The sequence below is a fragment of the Podarcis raffonei genome, chromosome 4 (genome assembly GCF_027172205.1).
Source record: "Podarcis raffonei isolate rPodRaf1 chromosome 4, rPodRaf1.pri, whole genome shotgun sequence".
NCBI classification, from domain to species: domain Eukaryota; kingdom Metazoa; phylum Chordata; class Lepidosauria; order Squamata; family Lacertidae; genus Podarcis; species Podarcis raffonei.
This window is the reverse complement of record NC_070605.1, coordinates 85218300-85240737: the sequence shown is the minus strand read 5'-3', so window position 1 is coordinate 85240737 and position 22438 is coordinate 85218300. Positions and strand designations below refer to the sequence as shown.

General features: G+C 38.9%; 1 protein-coding gene and 1 long non-coding RNA gene across 5 annotated transcripts in view; one reads left to right on the top strand and one right to left on the bottom strand.

Moving 5' to 3' along the window:
* CLYBL (citramalyl-CoA lyase) overlaps positions 1-22438 on the top strand; it is a 194332-nt gene that overhangs the window by 159350 nt on the left and 12544 nt on the right. For 3 of the 4 annotated variants that reach the window (XM_053384531.1, XM_053384530.1, XM_053384529.1), the window contains exons 3-6: positions 5927-6115; positions 10040-10141; positions 11817-11910; positions 14312-14479. In XM_053384531.1, the coding sequence (XP_053240506.1) occupies positions 5927-6115; positions 10040-10141; positions 11817-11910; positions 14312-14479 (553 nt within the window). The remainder of the gene's footprint in view (positions 1-5926; positions 6116-10039; positions 10142-11816; positions 11911-14311; positions 14480-22438) is intronic. The other variant, XM_053384532.1, reaches the window with a different exon arrangement.
* LOC128411918 (uncharacterized) overlaps positions 9968-22438 on the bottom strand; it is a 32962-nt gene continuing 20491 nt past the window's right edge. The window contains exon 2 of the long non-coding RNA XR_008329965.1: positions 9968-10729. This is a non-coding gene — a long non-coding RNA (uncharacterized LOC128411918). The remainder of the gene's footprint in view (positions 10730-22438) is intronic.

Sequence of the window (22438 nt, the reverse complement as noted above, 5' to 3'; positions counted from 1 at the left end):
TATTAACCTTTAAAATCTGCTGTATCAATTAGGTATTTGTATCCAGTATTTTTTAGCCTTTTTTACATGTCGACCAGGCATGATAAAAAGTCCCTTCATGTTCTTGGCATTTACAGCAAACACTTCCAGCAAATTCCTGAATAGTTTCTCAGGACTTAAAGGCCGATACATCACTTTACAAAAATTATCTTTAAGATTGTAACACAATTTAAATTTTAGCCCCTTACTCCACATATGTTCCCACTGTTCTATCTGTATGGAATAACAAATAAAATTGCCCATTTAATCATGCATTGTTTAACCTTTCCTTCTTCCATTTCAATTTTCCCACAAGATTTATACATTTTTGCAAAATGTATGAAAAATTGGTGTGGCGTGTGCAAATTTTTATTCTGAAAGTGTGGCCTAGAGAAAAAAGCTTGAGAATCACTGCCTTAGACTATATTCTGCATTTCCCCCTGACTGGAAAAATAAACTGTAGCTATACAGTACAGGCATTGGAATATTTTCCTCTGGTTTCTTTGAGGGGGTTGGGAAAGATGCAGTCTTCACTATTAGCATTCTATGAAGGATGCTTCAGTTATACTCCCTACAGTGACAGATGCTGAAGACCCCTCTACTCTAAGCAATGTTCTGACAATGAAGCAGTTGATGAGCACATTTTCTTATCCAGATTAGTGAACATGGTGCCCTCCAGACTGTAACTCCCATCATCCCTGACCATCAGGTTTGATAGGAATTGAAGGCATCAGGTTGGCTACTCCTGTTCTCTTTTTAGCTGAGAGTTTCAAATATCTTTATATTAAAGGGTGCATCCATAGTGAGTGTTTAGTATGGAATTTGTTCTTACTACAGTGGTACCTCGGGTTACAGACGCTTCAGGTTACAGACTCTGCTAACCCAGAAATAGTACCCCGGGTTAAGAACTTTGCTTCAGGATGAGAACAGAAATTGTGCTCCGGCGGCGTGGCAGCAGCAGGAGGCCCCATTAGCTAAAGTGGTGCTTCAGGTTAAGAACAGTTTCAGGTTAAGTACGGACCTCCGGAACGAATTAAGTACTTAACCGAGGTACCACTGTACTGCTACTAATACTATTACTGTTATTCATTTTTGAGCCTCTAAGTGGCTTGCAAAATTTTAAAAGCATAAGCAATAAACATAACATAAAATCAGGAAAAAAATACATTGCAACAAAAACTATACAGTGGTACCTCGGGTTACAGACGCTTCAGGTTACATATGCTTCAGGTTCCAGACTCCGCTAACCCAGAAATAGTACCTCGGGTTAAGAACTTTGCTTCAGGATGAGAACAGAAATTGTGCTGGGGCGGCAGCGGGATGCCCCATTAGCTAAAGTGGTGCTTCAGGTTAAGAACAGTTTCAGGTTAAGAACAGAACTCCAGAATGAATTAAGTTATTAACCCGAGGTACCACTGTACAATAATTCAGAAAATATACCCAATAAAACAGTAGCATAAACTTTGGCAGCAGAATTGTGTCATCAATAAATGCAGAACCATCATTCTTTCATTAACTCTCTTTTTATACGAGACACCTGCGTGTGTCTTGCGTTTTCCACGTGGTTCTTGCAACTTTTTTCAGAATGCCGAAACTCTCATCTTTTTTAAGAATGGAAGAGCAGCACAATGTCTGCAGGTATAGATGCCTCTTGTCCTGATCTGCCATCTTTTTTTAAAGAGCAATTTGATGCAGGAAAGTGACCTGCCAAGAAAATGACCCTATTAAAACACAGCACCCTGTTCCAGAGGGTTTCTCATTATGAACTTGTTCATTATTTTTTAATCAATTGTTTAAATAGCACTAAAATGGCCGAGAGAGAGAGAGAGAGAGAGAGAGAGGTATAGCTATTACACCATAAATCTATAGGGGAAAATTCAGTGTGGCAATTGTTCCATCAGCATAAGTTTTTCAGCTTGTCATTCAAACAATTCTCCTATTAGTCATATTCTCCTCCTGCATGCTGTTCTGGGGGTTCCACAACCCCTCCAAACCATTTTTTGCGGTTATGCAGGAAAAGGTGAAGAAAAACCCTGTTACGCTGGCTGCTGCTGCTGCTGCTGATTTTCTTCTCCTACATTTTTTGATGACGATGCTATTATGAGAATGTCTTTTATTATGCATTTCTCATTGTTGTAATTGTACTTATATAACTGTTTTGATTTTGATACTGTATAGATATTCTGTTACATATTGACATTTGTGTTCCGTTTTGTAATCCACTCTGCGGCCTTTTGACAATTGGCAGCATATACATTTAATTAATAATAATAATTCAATCTCACCCATGGTGTTATATTTTTGAAATGATTTATACAAAAAAAATTGTTAACTACCTTTAACTATATTGCTAAGATGGCAGAACCAGGCAGAGGGCCTTTTCAGTAGTGGCGCCCGCCCTGTGGAATGCCCTCCCATCTGATGTCAAGGAAATATATAACTACCTGACTTTCAGAAAACATATGAAGGCAGCCCTGTTTATGAAAGTTTTTAATGTTTGATGTTTTATCGTGTTTTTAATATTGTATTGGGAGCTGCCCAGAGTGGCTGGGGAAACCTAGCCAGATGGGCGGGGTATTAATATTAATAATAATAATAATAATGGCAGTGATCAGAAACTTTCCCTAATTCTTGTTGTTGTTGTTTTATCGCATGCTTATGACTGGGAAACCCAGCCAAATGGGCGGCATAGAAATAAATTACTATTACTACTAGGCACTGTAACACCATAATACAAAAAAAATAGTATTGTCGTGTTATAGTGCTATACCTCTTTTTCACTTAAATAGAAAGAAACAGCAGAGATAATTTCAAAAATTTTAGCAGGACCATGAAAAGATGTTCACCACATTGGTAAATCAGGCAAAGAGCTTCAAATCACCCTCGTCCACAGCAGCTAAACCTTAACACTTGTATGGACAAAACACCTTAGAATGTACACGTTGGGCAGCGGGGATTCAAAACTCCTGATGGTGTGGAAAGTCAGTTCCAATTCAGGTTTACAGTGGAAGACCAATGACCAAGTAGTTTTTGGAGCCATGACACATGGAAGAATCTGGCCTCAAGCCCCTCCCCCTATGGAATTTCTCAAGTTCATTTCATATGAGTCGCTCCATACAGAGTGATCTATAGGGGGAGATAACAAAAGGGAATGTAGGCTTTTAGAATTCTCAAACTTGTGAAGCTATGTAAACTTATGGTTAGAGCTTAAAAACATTTTGTAAATCACATAAAGTAGCATCTGATAAAGTGATAGTGGGACTTGTTGCTAAGGAATAATAATTTTCTTTAAATGGACAGAGCTGAAATATAATGTTTCTATGAAAATCTATTATCCACCCAACAGATGGCAAGAGCGTATAATCTCTCACAGTAACACATTTTTCTTCTGAAATATGGAGTAGGAGAGTAACTTGATTGCTGGCTGGTTATTTTGAGGTATGTAGCAGAGGATGTACATATTTGGTTTATGAAAATTACTCACAACAGCAGACTGAGGCCGTAGTTCTTACTAAGGCAGTAAACCTGGGTCTGAGCTGTATTCTTCTGACTGCTGGTGGGGGCCCAAAATAATTGATCAACAAATGTTTCCTGATATAAAACTATTCTTTCTGCGTAGCAGATTGGTAGGGCTGCAGCGTTTAGTTGTTAAATTGTTTCCATTAAACTTTGAATTGCCCTCAATTAATTGGGCAACACGCTTTTTAATTAAAATTAAAAATATTTTAAATAGATTGGATCCAAAGTGGAAAGATGACTAGGTCCAGCTCTACCATTAGACAGAGTGAGGCGAATGCCTCAGGCGGCAGCCCTCTCATTGTTCCTTTTAAGCCCTCTTGCCGTTCTCCTCAGTCTGAGAACAGAGTTGTGCAGGCCTCATGGCCTAGCCTACTCCCACTTTTGACTCAAGCAGCAAAATGTCTTGCTTTCCCCCTGCACCACTCCAAAAAAAGCCGTTCCAGAGGACCAGGACACTCCTAAAGAGTGTGGGCTATGTCCCAGGAGACTGCAGTGGCAGAAACAAATTGTCCCAGACTTGGCAGAGGTACCACTAGCAAGACTGTAAAAATCCACCTGTAAAAATATCATTTGGGGGCTCAACGCCACTTGTGATCAAACCACATTGGCTTCTTGTTTCGTTTTGCTTTTTTAGCAAAGTAAAATAGGGCATGTTTTATCCTTCGGAGCATACTTTGTCTCAGGAGGAGGATATGTGGCTAATCTTATGCCAAATAAGATGTCACATAATGTTCGGTGCAAATGAGAAGCAATCTCACAATAAGAGTTTTTTGGAGGGAGGGTTATTTGAGTGTTAAATCACAATGTGCTGCTTTTTCTTATTGGAAGAAACCCCACTGCTGGGTTTTTTAAAGCAAAGGGAGCCATCTCCCAGCCATAGTATGTCGTAATGAGCTGCACTCCTAATTCTATGTACAAGCACTACCATTCTCTATCCATCTGATAGGCACATATTAAAGCCAGTGTTTGGGGATATAGGGGTGGTAGCTCCAAGCTGATGACTGTTTTGAGTGTCATTAACTTTCTCCCTCTGTCACACTAACCGGGTGAGGGGCCATTGGTTTCTTCTGTCTAAACTTATCCTAATTATTAGTCTCGTAAATCAGTGCACCATACAGCTGTCTTAAACTGGTCTTGGAGACCTTATCCTGATCGGTCCTGACAACTGTAAGCTACTGTTTCCTCACACTGTTTAACTCGGACCACATTTTGCAGCCTCTTCTGCCTCTACTCCCAAGGTCGGATTGGTATCCGTCTGGTTTAAATCTAATGTTTTGTGTTGTCTCACTGACTGGCTTTGCTCTGGATACTAACTTTGATGATTTCCCTCCCTCCTCCCTTTCGTTTGCCTGCTTCCTTGATAAGTATTTTGGGGGGCAAATGGCTGCATATTGTTAACACCATTATCCATTCTCTCCCCCCCTACCCCCTTTCTTTAAAACATTCATCAGTCAGAAGCTTTAAAGTTTTATTAGTACTATAAAAAACTCTTCACAAATGAAATTGCTTTTGATAAGTGTTCATTTTGACAATGAGAATTTGCTAAGGGCTGTTGCCAAGTTGAAGGAATTTGTGTTTTGAAACTGAAATTGGCAGGAAGTCGAGAGTCCAGGCACTTTCTTGCTTTCAGTCTGTCTGAATTTCTGTCTCTGGCCCAATAAAAATGTTTTATTTCAGCAACTGCTCAATTATTCAGAAGGAAAACATTGTTCAGATACGCTTACTTTTTCTTCCACGTTTTCTTCTGTGTGTGTCAGTTTGAGCATATATGTTTGGATTTGTTTATTTCAAATTGCTTCAGTAAAAGCAGAATGCATGTGTGCCCTTTGTGGGAGATTTTTTACTCCTGCAATTATCCTTCTCTCCCTTCAACGTTTCTGTTGTAAGTTAATGGAAAGATGGAGAGAAGTCCATGTATGGGCAGGTTAGGAGAGTGTATACAACAAAATGCATAAATAAATACAAATAGTGATATTGCTAGTATTTACAAGAAAGTATACTGGAGGAAATATTCTCTTAATGTTGACATTTAAGTTTTCCCTTTTGGACGCAACTCAGACCACAACCCTGTGCATGCTTACCTGGAAGTAAGTCCCATTGAACTAAATAGGACCACTTCCGAGAAGAAATACAGAGGATTGTGCTGTTAGCAGAGTATATATTAGATTCTTTCCAGTCATGTAATTGTATATCTTTCCCCACAAAATTAGTAATGATAGAAATGGAATATTAAAGACATTGGGTCCATTAAAATCATAACACGCTGAATCAGCTTAATGGCTTTTCATTATTATTTAAAAGATGCTCAAGATTAAGAAAACTGCAATAAATGTACAGTAGAATGTGAAATTAAGGGTTCTTTTTACTTTTTATCCCTTCTCAACTCTAGGCAGAAGCAAGAACTACTAGTGTGAAAGCACTTGAAGAATTTGAGTTTGGTCGGACTGAGAAGTGTGTTAGGATCAATTCGGTATCCAGTGGTCTCGCTGAAGAAGATATAAAGGTCATTTTGCAATCCAAGGTTCTCCCTACAAGCCTGATGCTTCCAAAAACTGAAAGTGTCGAAGAAATAAGATGGGTGAGTAAATTGGGATTCATCACTATCTCAGCATTAGATTAAGATCTTTGCTACTTTGTTTAGAAAGAGGAGACTTTGGGACTTGTGGATTTAGCTCATGAGGCAAGTAAGAAATATCTCTAGTCACAGTACTAGTTGAACTCACCATCATCTGCTTATTAGTAAACATCAATCAATCAATCAATCAAATCACTCCTAGAAGCAATTAATCAATTAATCCTAGAAGCCTCTTGCATATATTAAGCAAATTTGGCCCATATTTCAAAGATCAACCATTTCAGGATAATAGGTGTAGATTGAAATTACATGCAGAACGTGTGTGAAACGTCTTAATTTTTAAGTAGAATTAACTGGCTAGCATACTGCTTTAATAAGCTGTGCTGCCATTAAGGCAAAGTAAAAATGTTTTAAAATCAGACCAGTTTTTTTCATTGTAGTAAAACCCCACTGACTGTCATGTAAACGTATAGCGTACATGCCCTGGAAGTTGGAAACCATAAGTAGATGGAGGAAACATTTTAGCAACATATGAAAAAATTATGGTGGAGACAAAAAGTAAAGGTCACTCCTTAGGGCAACCAGAAGAACAAACAGGAAGCTTTTAACTAGTGTTTTTAATTAGCACAGATATTATTTCCTGTCCAGTTCTCTATTTCTTCCTTTTTAATTGCTGACAGGTGTGCTTGCGTTTCATGACTGACTTTTCAGCCTATAAAAACCTGAAATGTAAATGGTTGGCATGTCAAATTACTTAAGAAAACTTTGAAATGGGCCTAATTATGCTATAATTGTTCAAATTGTTAAGGAGGGTTAAGTTTTATTTAGTGATACCATTATTTCTGAAAAATACCACTAAAGTCGTAAGGCTTATTTATCCTGTTTTCATAGTTTGGGGGACACTGAGGGAGAGATCCATAGAAGGTCTATAAAGAAAAACAAAACTAGACAAATCTGGTAGTTTCTACCCTAACTAGTTCCACATCTAACCCTAAACTTATCTATTAGCCTTTAAGGTTCCACGAGGCTCTTGGCTGTTTTTGCATACCCAAGACGTTATGGGTAACATTGAACTACCATCGACGGCTGTTAAATTCATTATATGTTAGTGGGGGGCAGGAAACACAACCTTTTTCAGAGGCTGGGAAAACTGAAGTCCAGCTACGTAGAAACATCCAAAAAGAATAGTTCTGTTTTCAGTAATGCTATCTCCAAAGTGGCACGATCTTTTACTAAGGAAGATCCACAAGGCCTCTTTGTTGACTTTGTACAGCGGACTAACACTTCTGGAGTTTGCTGGTTATGAATATTCATCTTGCCATTCCAGCGAAGCCCTTTGGTGTTACCCAATATGTTTTACCTTGATGTGAGAACTTCAGGCTTTCTTTCTAATTCATGCTAAGAGGAACATGCTCCATGTTTCCTCATCTCTGATTTTTTTAATTTCCAACCGTTTTCCCTTCTGGAAATAAACCAGCGTCAACCTTTCGACACTTCCCCTACCTCTGTTAAAGTCTTCTGTCTAGGGAGACCGATTCAAGTTCAGTGATATTTTTGGCTTTGTTTTAAGTGGCTAGTGAAATGGAAAGCTACCTCTCTTTTTTTGCTGTTTATTTTTCCCCCTTCATTTTTATTTATGTGAAGCATAAAACCTGGAGGTTGATGCACAACTAAAAGATGGGCTTACTTGTTTTCTTTTGTGTGAGAATCTCCTGCTTCCCTTTTGTCCCTAGTATGGGTACTTGTTTGACTGGCATGGCTTATTGGACTATAACAAGCGTAACTCTCGCTCCTTTGTCATGGGACAATTCTCCCACAAATCCTGAACAGTGGGCATTCTTCCCCACACACTATCGGGTGTGCACTGGAATTGAAAGCATTGCTAAGGCTGCTACTTCATCCCCTCCCAGAGCTTTGTTTTTTCCCCCTCCCCCTTTTTTCCTCTACCCCCTCTCACTGAAATGAACACTTTACCAGGCCGGAAACATTTAATCGTCTCCTTTTGAAAAAAATTAATTGAAACTTCTCAACTAGTTGCCTTTTGTATTTGGTGCTTAAAAAAAACAATTAAAAAATTGGAGGAAATGGGGGGCAAACATTGCTTGATTAAAAACTCTCCCTTGCAAGTTGCAAAATAAAATGCATTAAAAAGAAAGATTTAAATAAACAAACAAACAGATGGGTGTTTTTTTTATTTTTCAATGCCTTAGCACACAAAATGGTTGCCAAAATTAACCATACCTGTTAAATTGTTTTGTTTTGTTTTGTATTTTTAATTATCAAGGTCGGACAAAGGCATATGTTGGCTTTGTTTTATTATTATCGTGCTGTGATTTTGTGCACCTTTCCTTGGGAGTAAGCCCAGCTGAACACAATGGGGCTTACTGCCCCATAAACATGGGTAGGACCGGGCTGCAAGTGTCTTCCCCACCCCTCTTGCAATTCCTTTGCATTTCACGCCATACATTTGAATGGCAGGCTCTCTCTTAATTCCTTATATATATTCTGTTGCACACCAGCCTGTGGAAAGGGTTGACAGGCAACTGTGGCAGCAATGACGACACCACAGGCACACACACACACACACACACACACACACAGAGTGAGGATTCACCCTCCAAAAAAAACCCCCAGCATTGCAGCAAGGTATGATTTATTTTGGGCTTAATGTAAAGTTACTGCAAATTGGTTGGAAGCTTTTTAAAGATTTCGGTGATTAGATTTCCCTTTCTTTTGGGGAGGGGTGAAGTTGGAGGGGGAGCTAAAAGAGGAAATAACACCTCTAATCCAGCTTCTGGTAAATAGGCTGCCAGCTTTTAAAATGAGTTTCCTTTCTATTAGTCAGAATATTATGCTAAGCCTTAAGCATTAGTTTTTTATGTTGCCATAGCAGCCTTATTCCTGCAGGGTTGTGACCTGCGATGATTACAGTACAAAGCTTATAGGGTCTTGAAACCCCCTTTGAAGATGAAAAGTCTTTGATGGTTTATATTTATGCAAATCTCTTAGATATGATTTACCCAACTGAGACTGAATGGAGAGATGATTAAAATTCCCTTTTCCTTTGATATCCATTAATGGTTAAATATTCCTTAAATATAAAATTGATGCATTTCCCCCCCTGTCTTTATTGACTAAAATTTCTTTAGCATACCTGTGATATGTTTATCTCCCAACACATTACTAGATCTAGACAGACATAATAGATTTACAATATACAGAGGTAGCTTTTCCTCCCCCTCCCTTCTCTTTTGAAAGGGAGAGAGAGGGAGAGGGAAAAAAATCTGTACAAGAGCTTTTGTAATGTTTCCAGATGATAGATTTTGGAATTTGGGCTACCCCACCGGCAGCTCAGAGCTAGCTGTGAACTGGTCTCATGGAAAAAATTGGAGAGCTTTGGTCTTCAAAGAATTAAACTTCCTTTTTAAAGGCCCTTCCTAGGTAAGCTAAAAAAAAAATTATGAAGAAAAGACCTCTGGAACAAAGGGTGACGGTGCCATAATGAATAATGTGAGTCCCACTTTGGAAGGCTGGGGAACATTCACAGCCGTTGTCAGTGTCAGACATGAAACAAAACAGAATGTCAGGTATATCAATTCTACTTTGTTTTTAAGAGCCTGCTGATTTGCATTTAACTAAGTCAGGGTGATAGGTGTTAGGCAAATATTTTTGCAAGTAAAACTTCACACTCCAAAATATACAGTAATGCGGGCAGTCTAAAGGAGAAAGGCCTAAGAGAACAGACCTCTTTGAAAGCTTGGCAGAGTTTTCTTTTTTATTTATTTCCCCCCTCTCAGCACTCCAGGCTTTGTTTTCTCTTGTTTATTTGTATTTCACTTCAATGGAAAGTTTAGATAAGTCGTACCATTTTATCGATTTTATTTTTTTATAAAAACGAAACTGATCATTTCCCTCTGCGGTGCTTAGTTTACAGAGAAATTTGCACACCATTTAAAAGGCCGGGTACTTGTAGAACCTATGAATTTCCTCCCTTTTGTGGAAACAGCAATGGGCTTACTCAATTTTAAGGTAAGAAACATCAATATAATTTAGCTGGCATTTCTGCTTAAAGCCATATATCCATTGAATAAGTCACATAACTGGAAAAAGGTGGGTTAAAACGCCACTCCATTTTGTATTTTATATGAATGCATTTATCAGCCAAAATATTTGCTGAAATTCCAGTGCCACATAATACAGTCACATCCTACATAATAGTTCTCTTCTGTCCTATTTTGGCATTTCTTTTATATTTCCTTTAAATCCAATAAACATGTGTGAAAAGATATAGCGGCTGTCAAATTTTTATTATTATTTCAGGAGTCTTATTCTAATATCTTAAAAGCACCTCTTCTATGAAGTTCTGAAAACTGATAACATTTACAACCACACACAGAGAGCCCTTTGCAGTCAATGGTAAAAAAAGTACCTTCTGTTTTCTACAGCCCAATACTGGATATGCACCAAAAAATGGCATTAAGGATTGTGGAGTTCTTTTTCATCTGCCCTCCAAAAATGTTATTTCTTTTCTCTTCCCGCATCTTTTGCAATGTGAACTTGATGTTGATCAAATCCATGCAAATGGCCTCCTATTCTTGGCATCCAGCCTGTGTGTTTCTGTGGAGGAAAGATATTAACAATGATGAAATTGAAACTAGAGTGCGCCACAGCCATGCCAAGGTTTCCTGGAAAAGTTTTGTGTTATTAGAAGGAGCTGCTGGGAGGCCCTTGTGGCTACCATGTTGATAGGCACCGCATTTTTAACAGCATGTTTGAAAGATAGTTTTCGGCTTAAATTTAAAGGATTTCTAATTACACATGTTCATATCTAGCCAAGATTTTACTTACTGGTTTGGTTTTTATTTTCAAATTCACACACACAAAAAGAAAAAGCGTTAGTAAAGTCAGCACCGAAAAATACCGGCTAGCATCCAATATCCTGGTGCAACAGGATTTGTATGAACCACAGTGTATAAAAATAGGTATATTTGCAACAGTAATCATAATAAAATAAACTGTAGCTCTGTGCTTTGGCAGGCAAATTCTAGCTAGCTATGAAGCATTTCAATTTGCAACATTACTTTTTTTAAAAAAGAACAATGATTACACAGACATTACAAAGATTAATATATTTAACAAATCCCAAGGTGTTGCTTTTTAAATTATTTTCTTTGCTACTTGTTGCACCTTATATATCCTAGAATTGTATTAGTTTCATTGTGTAGTTTTACCATTGGTTAGGAGCCCCACCCTACGCTGCCCATTAAATAGTGATTAGAAGATTGCATCCGCCATGACGGTCCATCAGCAACGTATTAAACCAAAGATACTCCAGTCATAGTTCTATGCAGGTATTATTCATGGGGTGAAGGAAGGATTCTTAAGCTATATGCAGTGTCCACTTTTGTAAATATAACAGACTGTTTACAGTTATCATTCAGAGGTTGTTGGCACATGACAAAGCTTTGTCCTAAATGCAAGGACAAAAATGTATATATGTATTCTGTGCTTTAAGCTATACTGGATAGATCTGCATTCAAAGTATACTTTTTGTGCAGATGTGTAATTTGTTATTATTACTTATTTCTCACACATTATGCAAGAAGGGTCTTGACAGCAGACCCTGTCTGCTGTATCTTTCTGGTAGGGAAAATGATTTTAAACAGCCTGCTGCTTGCGTTTAACATTTTTGTTCCATTTAAAGGAAGTTTGCGAAGCAACTCTGAGGAAAGGACCCCAAATTGGCCTTCGTTTGGATGGAGTCGTCTTTGGAGGCGAGGATTTCCGTGCCAGCATAGGTGCTCCCACCCCCCCCCCTTAAATTAACCATACAGTATTATAATAACAGAACGGCCACAATACTGACAACAACAACAACAACAAGATATTCTGCCACAGACCTACACGTACTGTCTCATTTAGCCCACTAAAATCAGCGGGATTAAATACATCTAACTCTTTGCAGGATTGTGGCCGTTATTTTAAAAAATGGAGCCTACTGCTCTGCCTTTACTAACTTAGCAGGTATATATTTATTTGTGTTGTCTCCTGTACATCTTCCTAATTCAGTTGTCATTTTTTGAAATCTAAAACCTATTACAGCTGTGCTTTTACAGAAACATATTCTGCTTATTGCTCTCCAACTAAAAAATTAAATGCAGCGACTGTTGAAATCACGAGACTAATTTTGTAATTTTGGTGCACAAAGAAGCCTATTGTTAATACTGTAGATAGTTTTAACAATCTCTTGCATGCTTAGTTCTGTTTTAGTGCATGCATCTTAATACTTCCTCCAGGAAAGCAACTGCACCTCAGTGCCTTTCTGCCTTGTGATGTCACAATTTCTCCAAAAACAACGTCAATGTCAGAATCTCATTTCTGTATTACGTTGCTATGACATACATATCTGCTAAATATGCACCTTCTGATCTGGTTCATCTAATCACAACTTTCTGAGTGCAATTCACATAAAAGGAAGCAATATTTTAAATAATGAGGCATAACAAAGCCTTTGTTTATTCCTGATAAGATGGCAAGCAAGGTCAAAACAGTGATGCTCAAGACAAGAGAACAGATTATTATTTTTTCACACAAGTGTACATGTGAGAATAGATGCATTAGGAGGTATCAGATACTCTTTGGGTTCAGCAGATTTTGTGGATGCTTTTTAAAAAAAAATCTCAGAAGTCAATCATAGTTATCGGATGTTTCATCCAAGCATTTGAGCATGAACATTTATCTTGGGCTAAAATTTTAACTCAATGGAGTTCTTTCAAAGTAATGTGTGTAAGATCAAAATACTAGACTGAGACAGAAATCTTTTTTAAAAAACAAAACAAAACCTAAAGCTGTATTTCTACCACTTATTTCAGCCCCACTGAAATAAATGGGACTACTCTAGATTAAATGGTTATAACATCTCAGCGGCCATCAAATTGGTGCTTTTTGGTGCGATACATATTGATATCAGCAAATTGCTACAGATATGCAGAAGCAAATTAAAGGTGTTACTATTAGTACCACTACTATTAGTACCGGTAACTATGAAGAGCTTGGGACCAATTTATCTGAAGGATTGTCTTACCCCTATATATGTCCACTCAGCTCCTTCAATCTGCTGAATCGGTGCCGTGTAACGCTCGATCCACATGTTCAATGATGGTTCGGTGTGGCAGCACCTATCTACTGGAACTCCCTGCCCATTGATATTATTAGACAGGTGCCTTTTCCGTCTTGTTTTTGAAACTTACTAAAAGCTTCATTTAGGCAAGTCTATAAATTTGACATTTATTTTAATGTGTATTTTATTGCGTATATTTTTATACTGCTGATTACATCTACACGTTAATAATTTCTAGGTCAACTCATCGGATTTTCTTAAAGATATATTTTATGCCCACTTAGAGGCTGTGCTGATTAAGCAGTATAGAAATAAGTGCTCAGTAAAATAAATTTAAAAACCTAATTCATATTTCCTATTAAAGAAAAGCACGATGGGGGGGGTGTCTTTTGGGAAGATCCAGAAGGAAGAGCATCTTCAAATGCAATCTCCAACTCAACTCCCTTATTTGTGGCTCAGTTGGGCTCAACCATCTTTAGGTTCTCCCAAAGCAGCTCGGCTGAAGACATTCCTGTCCTGTGTGACTTGCTCAGCCAGCCAAGCCAAGGCCTGTGCAAGTCCCCCCAAAAGGGCATTCTGGGGCATGGCAGGGGCAGGACAAGAGAGAAGGGAATCAGGCTGGATCCTAAGTCCATTCAGGTCAGTCACGTGCCTTGGCAATCCAGCATAGAATACTACAGTATTTTAATGGTTTGTTTTCCCTCTGCCTGGCTTAGGGAATGGGGTTTGGATCTGGTGAAACTTTCTGCTGGCTGAATTTGCACCAGCTTCTTGTGCATAGGATTGCTCCCTACACAGAGCTTAATGCTCGGGCACTAGGGCTTGATTTTTAAAAAAGGACCAACGTTTCATTTCAGAAACAGAAAGAAAAGGGTTTTTTGCAGAAGCAGCTTTAATATTTTGTCTCCAGCAACAAAATATCCTTGCAGCTGCTGCACAGAAATTTGAGGAACAAAGCTCTTCAATATTTTCCTGCCTGTCTTTCGGGAAAAGGAAGACAAAGGTAACGTTAAGTAAATTTCTGCTGCGAATATTTTGTTAAAAACCAGTTTTCTCAACTGTCCGCTATTTCTTTTCAGGTTCAACAAGTAGTAAAGAAACCCACGATATTCTCTATGCCAGGCAAAAAATTGTTGTCACAGCAAAGGCTTTTGGCTTGCAGGCCATTGACCTTGTATATATCGACTTTCATGATGAAGAGGGACTCCGTAAGCAGTCGAGAGAGGGTGCCTTAATGGGTTTTACTGGTATGGCTTTTACAAAAATATATATTCTCTCTCTCTCTCTCTCTCTCTCTCTCTCTCTCTCTGTGTGTGTGTGTGTGTGTTTTATACTGAAATAACTAACAAATGGGAATCATAATAATTGCTAGCAGGTCCAAAATACTGAAATGCAGCAGAGACAACCAGCCCCACCCAACCAATATTCAAGAATATATTTATAGAGAGCTGCAGCATTCTCACTTCTGCATCTACGTTCTCAAATTTAAATTCGCACTAAAAGATGGGAGGGGGTGTGATTTATACGTATCTCCCCTTAAAGCACCCTGCTTTCACAAGAGAGCACCCACAATCATCCCTCCCCCCCCACACTACCCATAAAGATTTAAAAACAATACATTTTAAATCAAGGGTGAAGGGAGTCTTATCTCTTCTCCTTAATCATAAAACAGACGTGTTCTGCAGCACGGACCCCCTGTTTTTCTCCTTACGCTGACTGGTGGAGGAGCAGAGAAGTCCAAACGCTATAAAACGTTTTCACAATTACTTTTGCCTGTAAAACGGCAGGCGGAAAATTCCAAGTGCAAAACTAGGCCCTTAAAGAGTCTTTCAACAAGTCACACCCAAGTGTGTTACTCTTTTTATGATTTAGGGAAAGTAAAGTATAAATGAAGGCTGCGGTATAAACGTAGAACCCTCCTGCTCTCGCAGGTTAGAGGAAACACAATATCGGCTGAAAACCTTGCACACCACTCAGTTTCCAATTCATGTATGCCTGTGGGTGTACATTTATGCAAAAAATAAAATAATGCTTCGGTTGCATTTTGGGAATCACATTTTTTAAAAAGCATTTTTAACAAATTTGAATAAAACCTCCTCTACTTCTAACATCTGCTAATCACAGCTATACATTCATTTCAATAAATGGTCAAAAATCCTGATAGTCCACATTTTTATTATGAAGTGCTGGAGCTTAAAACACACACACACACACACCGCACAACAACAACCCGATATGCTAATTAGGCTATGATAGTTATTTTCTTGTCAGTCTTTCCTTTGAGTTGCTTTCCCCAATTCTGGCTTGCTTCCCAGTAATTGCCTGTTCACCTGATGGTACTGGCAAGGCAGTGCGATCAGCAGGCTTCTTGCAGCCAATCCCTGTAACACAGACATTTCACCAATGATTGGTGCGCTAGATCATGCAGGCGCCCCTATGAGATGCGATACATAACAAAGATTGCAGCTTTATGATAGGAATCAGCTACTTGGCTTGCATACAAAGATTACAGCGTTCTTTAAAGAACAGCAGTACCAATGTTTCAGTGATACCTTTCAATCAGGATTGGTATGTGACACTTTTACAGATAGGCAGGTCTGTAAGACTGGGGAGCAGGGACCTCTCTGAAGCTCTTAATCTAGTAAGAAGTGCATTCTTAAAATAAAAAGTTCAAAATCCCTCTTGGTTTCTGGAGGAAATGCAACTTGAAGAACCATTTAAAGCACCAACCTAGCTATCAATAATGAACAAGGAGAAGGAGACTTGTGGCAACTTAATGGTGTTATCGCATTTCAGCTTCTGTCCCTGAAAGCTTGTGCCATAATAAATACGTTAAGTTTTTAAACTACCACAAGACTCTTCCTTGGTTTTGCCGCCAGAGAGAGATACTTGCCAGAAATATTATCAAGAACAACAGGCTAATACTCTTCCATCCCAAATACTACTACAAGAATTACTTGGGGCACTATGCAGACACAAGACCTGCATCAAAGTGCCTACTGTTTCCTTTACCCAACCAACCAACCAACTTTCAAGGCTTTGTCACACTCCTGTTAAAGTCAATGGCTGAAATCCAAAACAGTACACATGCACAAAAGCTTATCTGCTGTCAACGGTCTGCAGCAGATTAGAATACCACATAAAGACTCCCTCCAAAAATTGGAGGCCCTTTGGACCATAGCAACACAGAAATCTGTCTTCTATCAGGCCAGAGTGTTGGTTCGTCTAGACCAGTATGGACTGTGTACTAAGAGGCAACAGCTCTCCTGGGTCTTTGTCATCACCTATTTGTTTGTTTTTAACTGGAGATACCAGAGGTTGAAGCTGGAACCTTCAGGAAATGACTGAGCTATGGTTCCTTCCCATGTGACAAGGAAGTGCTACTGAAAGCTTTTAAAAAATTATTCATCATCCCCTCTTCTGAGCACAGAAATGCTTTGTATGTTTGCACAGGCCCCTTTAGAGCCTGAATACTGAAAATGTAGTAATAGGTCACTCGGCCCATCACCTGCTCTTGATGAACCAAGTGTTGACAAGCCCATGCTCTCTTATTCCAGACTAAGTAAAGTGTATCCTGGTTATGTTTCTCAAATTCACTAACATCACTATTCCACATGATTTGGAGTGAATACAATAAACTATGATAACTTTCTACTTGTGAAAATGAAGCAGGCAATATGTCTCCAAAGTGCACAGTTTTGGAGGTATGCAGCTGCCTATATAATATCAAGATCACTAGACCCAGGTTAAGTGGACAAGGTGAATTTTAGTTAACCTTGTGCTCACCCAATCAAAGCAGTTTAAAATGTGATAAAAGGCTGGATTCCCCTACCCCAACAGCCTTCCACTTAATGTTTTGGGGAGCATATAATCCTTTATGTAATACATTTTTATTCTAGAATAATTAATATGGCACACTGCAAATTCAGCACCATTTTGAAGGATGGTGTTTTTGAAGGATTTTGAAAAGAACAAATTCTCCCTTTTCACCTCCCTCAAATCATCTTGACTAAAGTGTGTTAAGCCGTAACCAATCTGCATAAATGCTCTTGTAAATGGCCTGTCCCAAACTCCTAAATTTAAATTTTCTACTATGAACATATTGGCATTTTCATCTATTGGAATTAAAAATAGCTTATGTTGCTAAAAGACATGATGAATACTTTCTGTTGAAGTTACTAGGATTTCTATGTGATAAGCATTGCTCCACGTAGCAGCTGCTATCATGTGAGGAGCTGTTCCAGTGTGGATTAAATGCATTTCACTATGCCACTGCAAACTTTTCTTTACCCTCATTTGCCGTGGCATGGAAAAACTAACACCATCTGTGGGGTAAACCGCTTTACACAAATGGCTCATCATATGATAACAGCCACCACCTACAGTGATTTGAAGTGGAGTCCATGTGGCAGCTGCTCTGAGAGATCTGCTTATAGGGCAAGATAGAATTTTTTATAATAAAAAAAATAAACCAGTAAATAAATGTTGACAAGCAAGATATCTAAAGCAAAAACAGATGAGTGGTGTTGTTGCTATTTACTCAGTGAATCCCCATTCATCCCAGTGGCACCTGTGTATGAATTAAGGGCACAGAAGATCACTAAATTGTGCCCTTAGCTGTTATCTGTGGGATATTCGCAGGCAAAAACACGTGGGTCTCGAGAGGATTAAATATAATTAATATAAAATATCCTCCTACCAATCCCTATCATTATCAGTGTTTTTGTCATGCAGAACTGAATGAGCAAAGCATTTCATAAATGTTCATCTGTCTAATGCAAGATGGCAGGGATAGTGTTTGTCCAAAACGTTGCTGGACATCAACCCCAGCTGGCATGGCCAACGTTCAGGAGTTTTTGAACTTGTGGTCCTAAACATCTGGAAGCCCTGAGGTTGGGGAAGGTTAATGTAAAGATTCTCCTGTACAGTCATACCTCGGGTTACAGCCGCTTCAGGTTGCGTTTTTTCGGGTTGCGGACTGCCGAAACCCGGAAGTACCGGAACAGATTACTTCCAGGTTTCAGCGGTCGCACATGCGTAGAAGCACTCAATCGCTCTTTGCGCATGCGCAGAAGCGTCGAATTGCAACCCATGCATGCGCAGACACAGGTTGTGAATGCTGCGGGTTGTGAACGTGCATCCCGCATGGATCATGTTCGCAACCCGAGCGTCCACTGTAATGTAATAATCAGATTAGCCATTTGAAAACCCGCCCCTAAGAGTTATCTTACCTCTAGCAGTTCAGGATAATTAGCAAACCAGCCATCCCTAAATCAAAATTAAAATGTACTCACAAAGGAGAACTCTTTAGCATAAACCTCCTCTACCTGCTCTCTCTTGTTTGGTTATGTTCATAGCTTTTAAATATGGCTTTAATCCTATGTAGAGTTAGGCCTCTCTGACTCTAGGATTAAACTAAATGTTAGTTAGCTGTATTAGTCAATGTTATATCCAGACAGGTGTAGAGTTGTTGCCAGAGTGCTCACTGCTTCCCATGCCCTCCAGTAACGTGTGGATGACAATTATATTTGTGTGGGAAAGAACTTAATCATTGGCCCTACAACCATATTAGCATTGGGAAAAGCCGCAGAATTATGACTCCAACACCTCATTGAAGAAATATATGAATTTGTCTCCCAGGTTTTCATGCAAAAGGTTATAGAAATGTGTTTTCCAAACGTTACAAGCAAAACATTCAATCTCTCCTAATGTTTAGTCCACACATCAACCATTCAAAAAGGATCACTTCTCAAAAGTGAGAAGTGCCTTAGTAAAATATTTACAATAGGACTATTTTAGACTTCATGCGACGTGACCATGAAGTTTCATTTGGCATCCCCTAAACGATGCATTTCTTGTATATGGAGCAATCCTATGCACGAGAAGCTGGCCTAAAGCAAGCCGGTCTAAGTTAAGCCAGCGTAAATTTACACCAGATCCAAAACCTGTTCAGCAGGGGGGCTGCTGCAGCTCTGCCTGAGCCTCACAGGGGGAAAACAAGCCTTTAAAGTAGTGCTACATACCAGGTCATGTGACCAAGCTGAACAGCCTTAGGCAGGGGCAGAACTAGGCTTTATTTCAAAGACCCAGTTTGGCACACACACCCCTGCACATTTGCGTACACACACACACACACACAGGCTGGGAGCCTCAGTGGCACCCCTCCGGAGGCTTAACCAAGGGCAAAAACACTTGGCTAGCCTCCCCCCCCCCGCTACAGCTCTGCCTTAGGATCCAACCAGTGGACACCCCTGAAACACTCCTTTTGGGGGGACTTACAGCAGTCTTGAGGGACGCGGGTGGCGCTGTGGGTTAAACCAAAGAGCCTAGGACTTGCCGATCAGAAGGTCGGCGGTTCGAATCCCCACGACGGGGTCAGCTCCTGTTGCTCAGTCCCTGCTCCTGCCAACCTAGCAGTTTGAAAGCATGTCAAAGCGCAAGTAAATAGGTACCGCTCCAGCGGGAAGGTAAACAGCGTTTCCATGCACTGCTCTGGTCCGCCAGAAGCGGCTTAGTCCTGCTGGCCACATGACCCGGAAGCTGTACGCCGGCTCCCTCGGCCAATAAAGTGAGATGAGCGCAGCAACCCCAGAGTCGGCCACAACTGGACCTAATGGTCAGACGTCCCACAGCAGTCTTAGCCAAGCTTCAACTGAGGACCCTCACCCGGCTGAGCCAGAGGTCCGCTGCATCCTAAGCCACTCACCCCAGCGGATCTTGCCATAGGATTGCATCCATGTTTTCAGCCATCATTTTGAAGAGCAGTTGTTGTTTTTAAAGGGTCTGTTTCCTGGCAGCTTACCACTTACGAGTCTGCGTAACCCACGAGTTTTATTTCGGGATGCTCTCTGTATAAATGTCTTATCGGCTGTAATCATGTTTACATACATAAAAATTGTAAACCCTGGAATGACACTTTAACAGCTGACTTAGTCATTATAGCTACTCCATTGCAACATGCTGGGAAGCTAGATATAAATATGAAACACTATAGGGTTCCCCCCCCCTTTTTTTTTACAATCTTTTGTAGAAGACAAAAAATGACACCATCATAGAATTACATAAAAGACTTGACAGGTATTGATTTAAAGCATGATATATCAAATGGTACTGCAAAAGGATTTCATGGCCATAAATTTTAATGCCTTCCCACTCTGCAACCTCTCTCTAACTTGTCAATAACAACTGTTTGGTTTATAATATTTCCCTTGTTTCTCCATGACACTAACGTCCATTATACACTTGTTTGGGTACACAAGGTGTAACAAAAGGCAACCGAGGCCATAAATCAAATGGTGTTTTATTTTTTTTACTGAGGTCACACATTTAAACAGGTTAAAGCCCTCATATTATATATCATCACTGCAAAATACCTTTTTAAAAAAACTAATTGACCAGTATTTCAGGCCTTCTTTTTCACTTTGTCTTTAAATGTATATTTTCTATATTTTGTAATGAACTATTTATACAAAATTCAGTTTCTAAATTTACATTTTGTCTATTACAAGTAAAGCAGAATAAAAACTAAAAACTATGGTATATTCACCATAGTGGTATAATTTGAAATTTCTCTCATTTTTAGAAAATGACACTTCTTTCTGCAGATAGAACAGATTATTGAATTACACTAATTTATTCAATGTAATTCCTTTTTTAAAATTAGGATTTTTAAAGATGTGAAACTTATGAGAGCATCTCAATCTCACATTATGAATATTCAGGTTGCGAAAAGTAAAAATGTAATTAAAAATAAAATATGATGAAGCATCTTGTGGTATAACTTTCTAAACTATGTGCTGTAGCTACAAAAAGTACCTTATTTGCATAGAATTGGTTTCAGTTTTATTTTTATTATCAAGAATAAAACTGGAAAACATCAAAATTCATTGAACAACGAATCGTAGAAATGAAGGCACACATTCTTGCAATTCTTTTTCTTTACTTTATTATTCATAGTAATTTCCAGTTTTCATTTGAGCTCCTAATTTTGTGTTGCTTAAATGTGCCTCTCCCTGAGCTGCAAAATTTTTAAATGAATTAACAGATTATGATTTCTTGGTAATTGCTTCCTTGGTTTTGTACCAGCTGAAAATGAGCACATTTCGAAACAGTTTTGGGACTTGCACATTAGTGTAAAGTACTTCTGCAAAAAACACACAACTCATTTATGGCAACTGGAAATTTATGAAATATTGTTTGCGCCCAAAAATAAGAGTTTGAGTTTAGTGCTCAATATAATGAGCCATGTCGTTATATTTTTAATGAGGGCAAATCTATTGACAGTTCTTTGCAAAACCTTCCTAAGAGTCTCTTGAAAAAGATTCAGGTGTGGGTGTAAGAATCCATTTTAATGTAACCAAATAAGATATTAGGATACTCGTAATATGCAAACATGTATGCAGAAAAGAAAGCTCAACCTGAGCTCTGATTTTGTTCCTATTTTTCTTATTTTGATTTTTTTTTTTGAAGCCAAGTCCCTTTCTTTCACATGAAGAGGTGTAGCATTTTTTAAAAAGTTACTGTATGATTTCCCCTCTACAATTATTCACTGTTAGAAGAATAAAAATGTTGTAAGGATCTACAGGAATTCCATTTATTAAAGAAATCTATATTTTTCTCATTGAATATCAAATCGTATTACTTGTAATGGGTACTGTCTATTAAGGCTTTCTTAAACTTCAGCACAGCATAGACCGGTTTAATGTAGTTCTAAAAGATTTTTGTTTCTTCTTTTTAGCCTCACTTCCACAAGAAAAGCATTATAGTAGCACAGTACTTATTACTCAGTTTAAAAGATAAACACATGGCGAGGAGAGCACAGAATATCTTACGGAAACTAATAAAATTGTCAAATGAAAAATTCAAATAAATGTGGATTCCTTTTGATTTAATTTTATTTAACTTTTCTGAGCCAGTAGGATGGGACTGGAATGGGGGTGACATTTTAAAAGGCACCAGCCCACAGGGAAACTTCCTCTGTGCAAAACCCATTGGGTGTCGTGCAACTTCATACAAAAAGACTTCCATTTGATCTCACCCCCTTGTTCGCCCAGACCTGTTCTAGAGGATCCATTAGATTTTAGGAAAGGGCAGGGGTTTCACAAGGAATCTGTTCCATCACCGATGTCAATTTCACTGGTGGGCAACAAAGTTGGATTTCACTCACTGGTGATAGCCAAATTCTTGAGCACCTCCCATTCATTTCA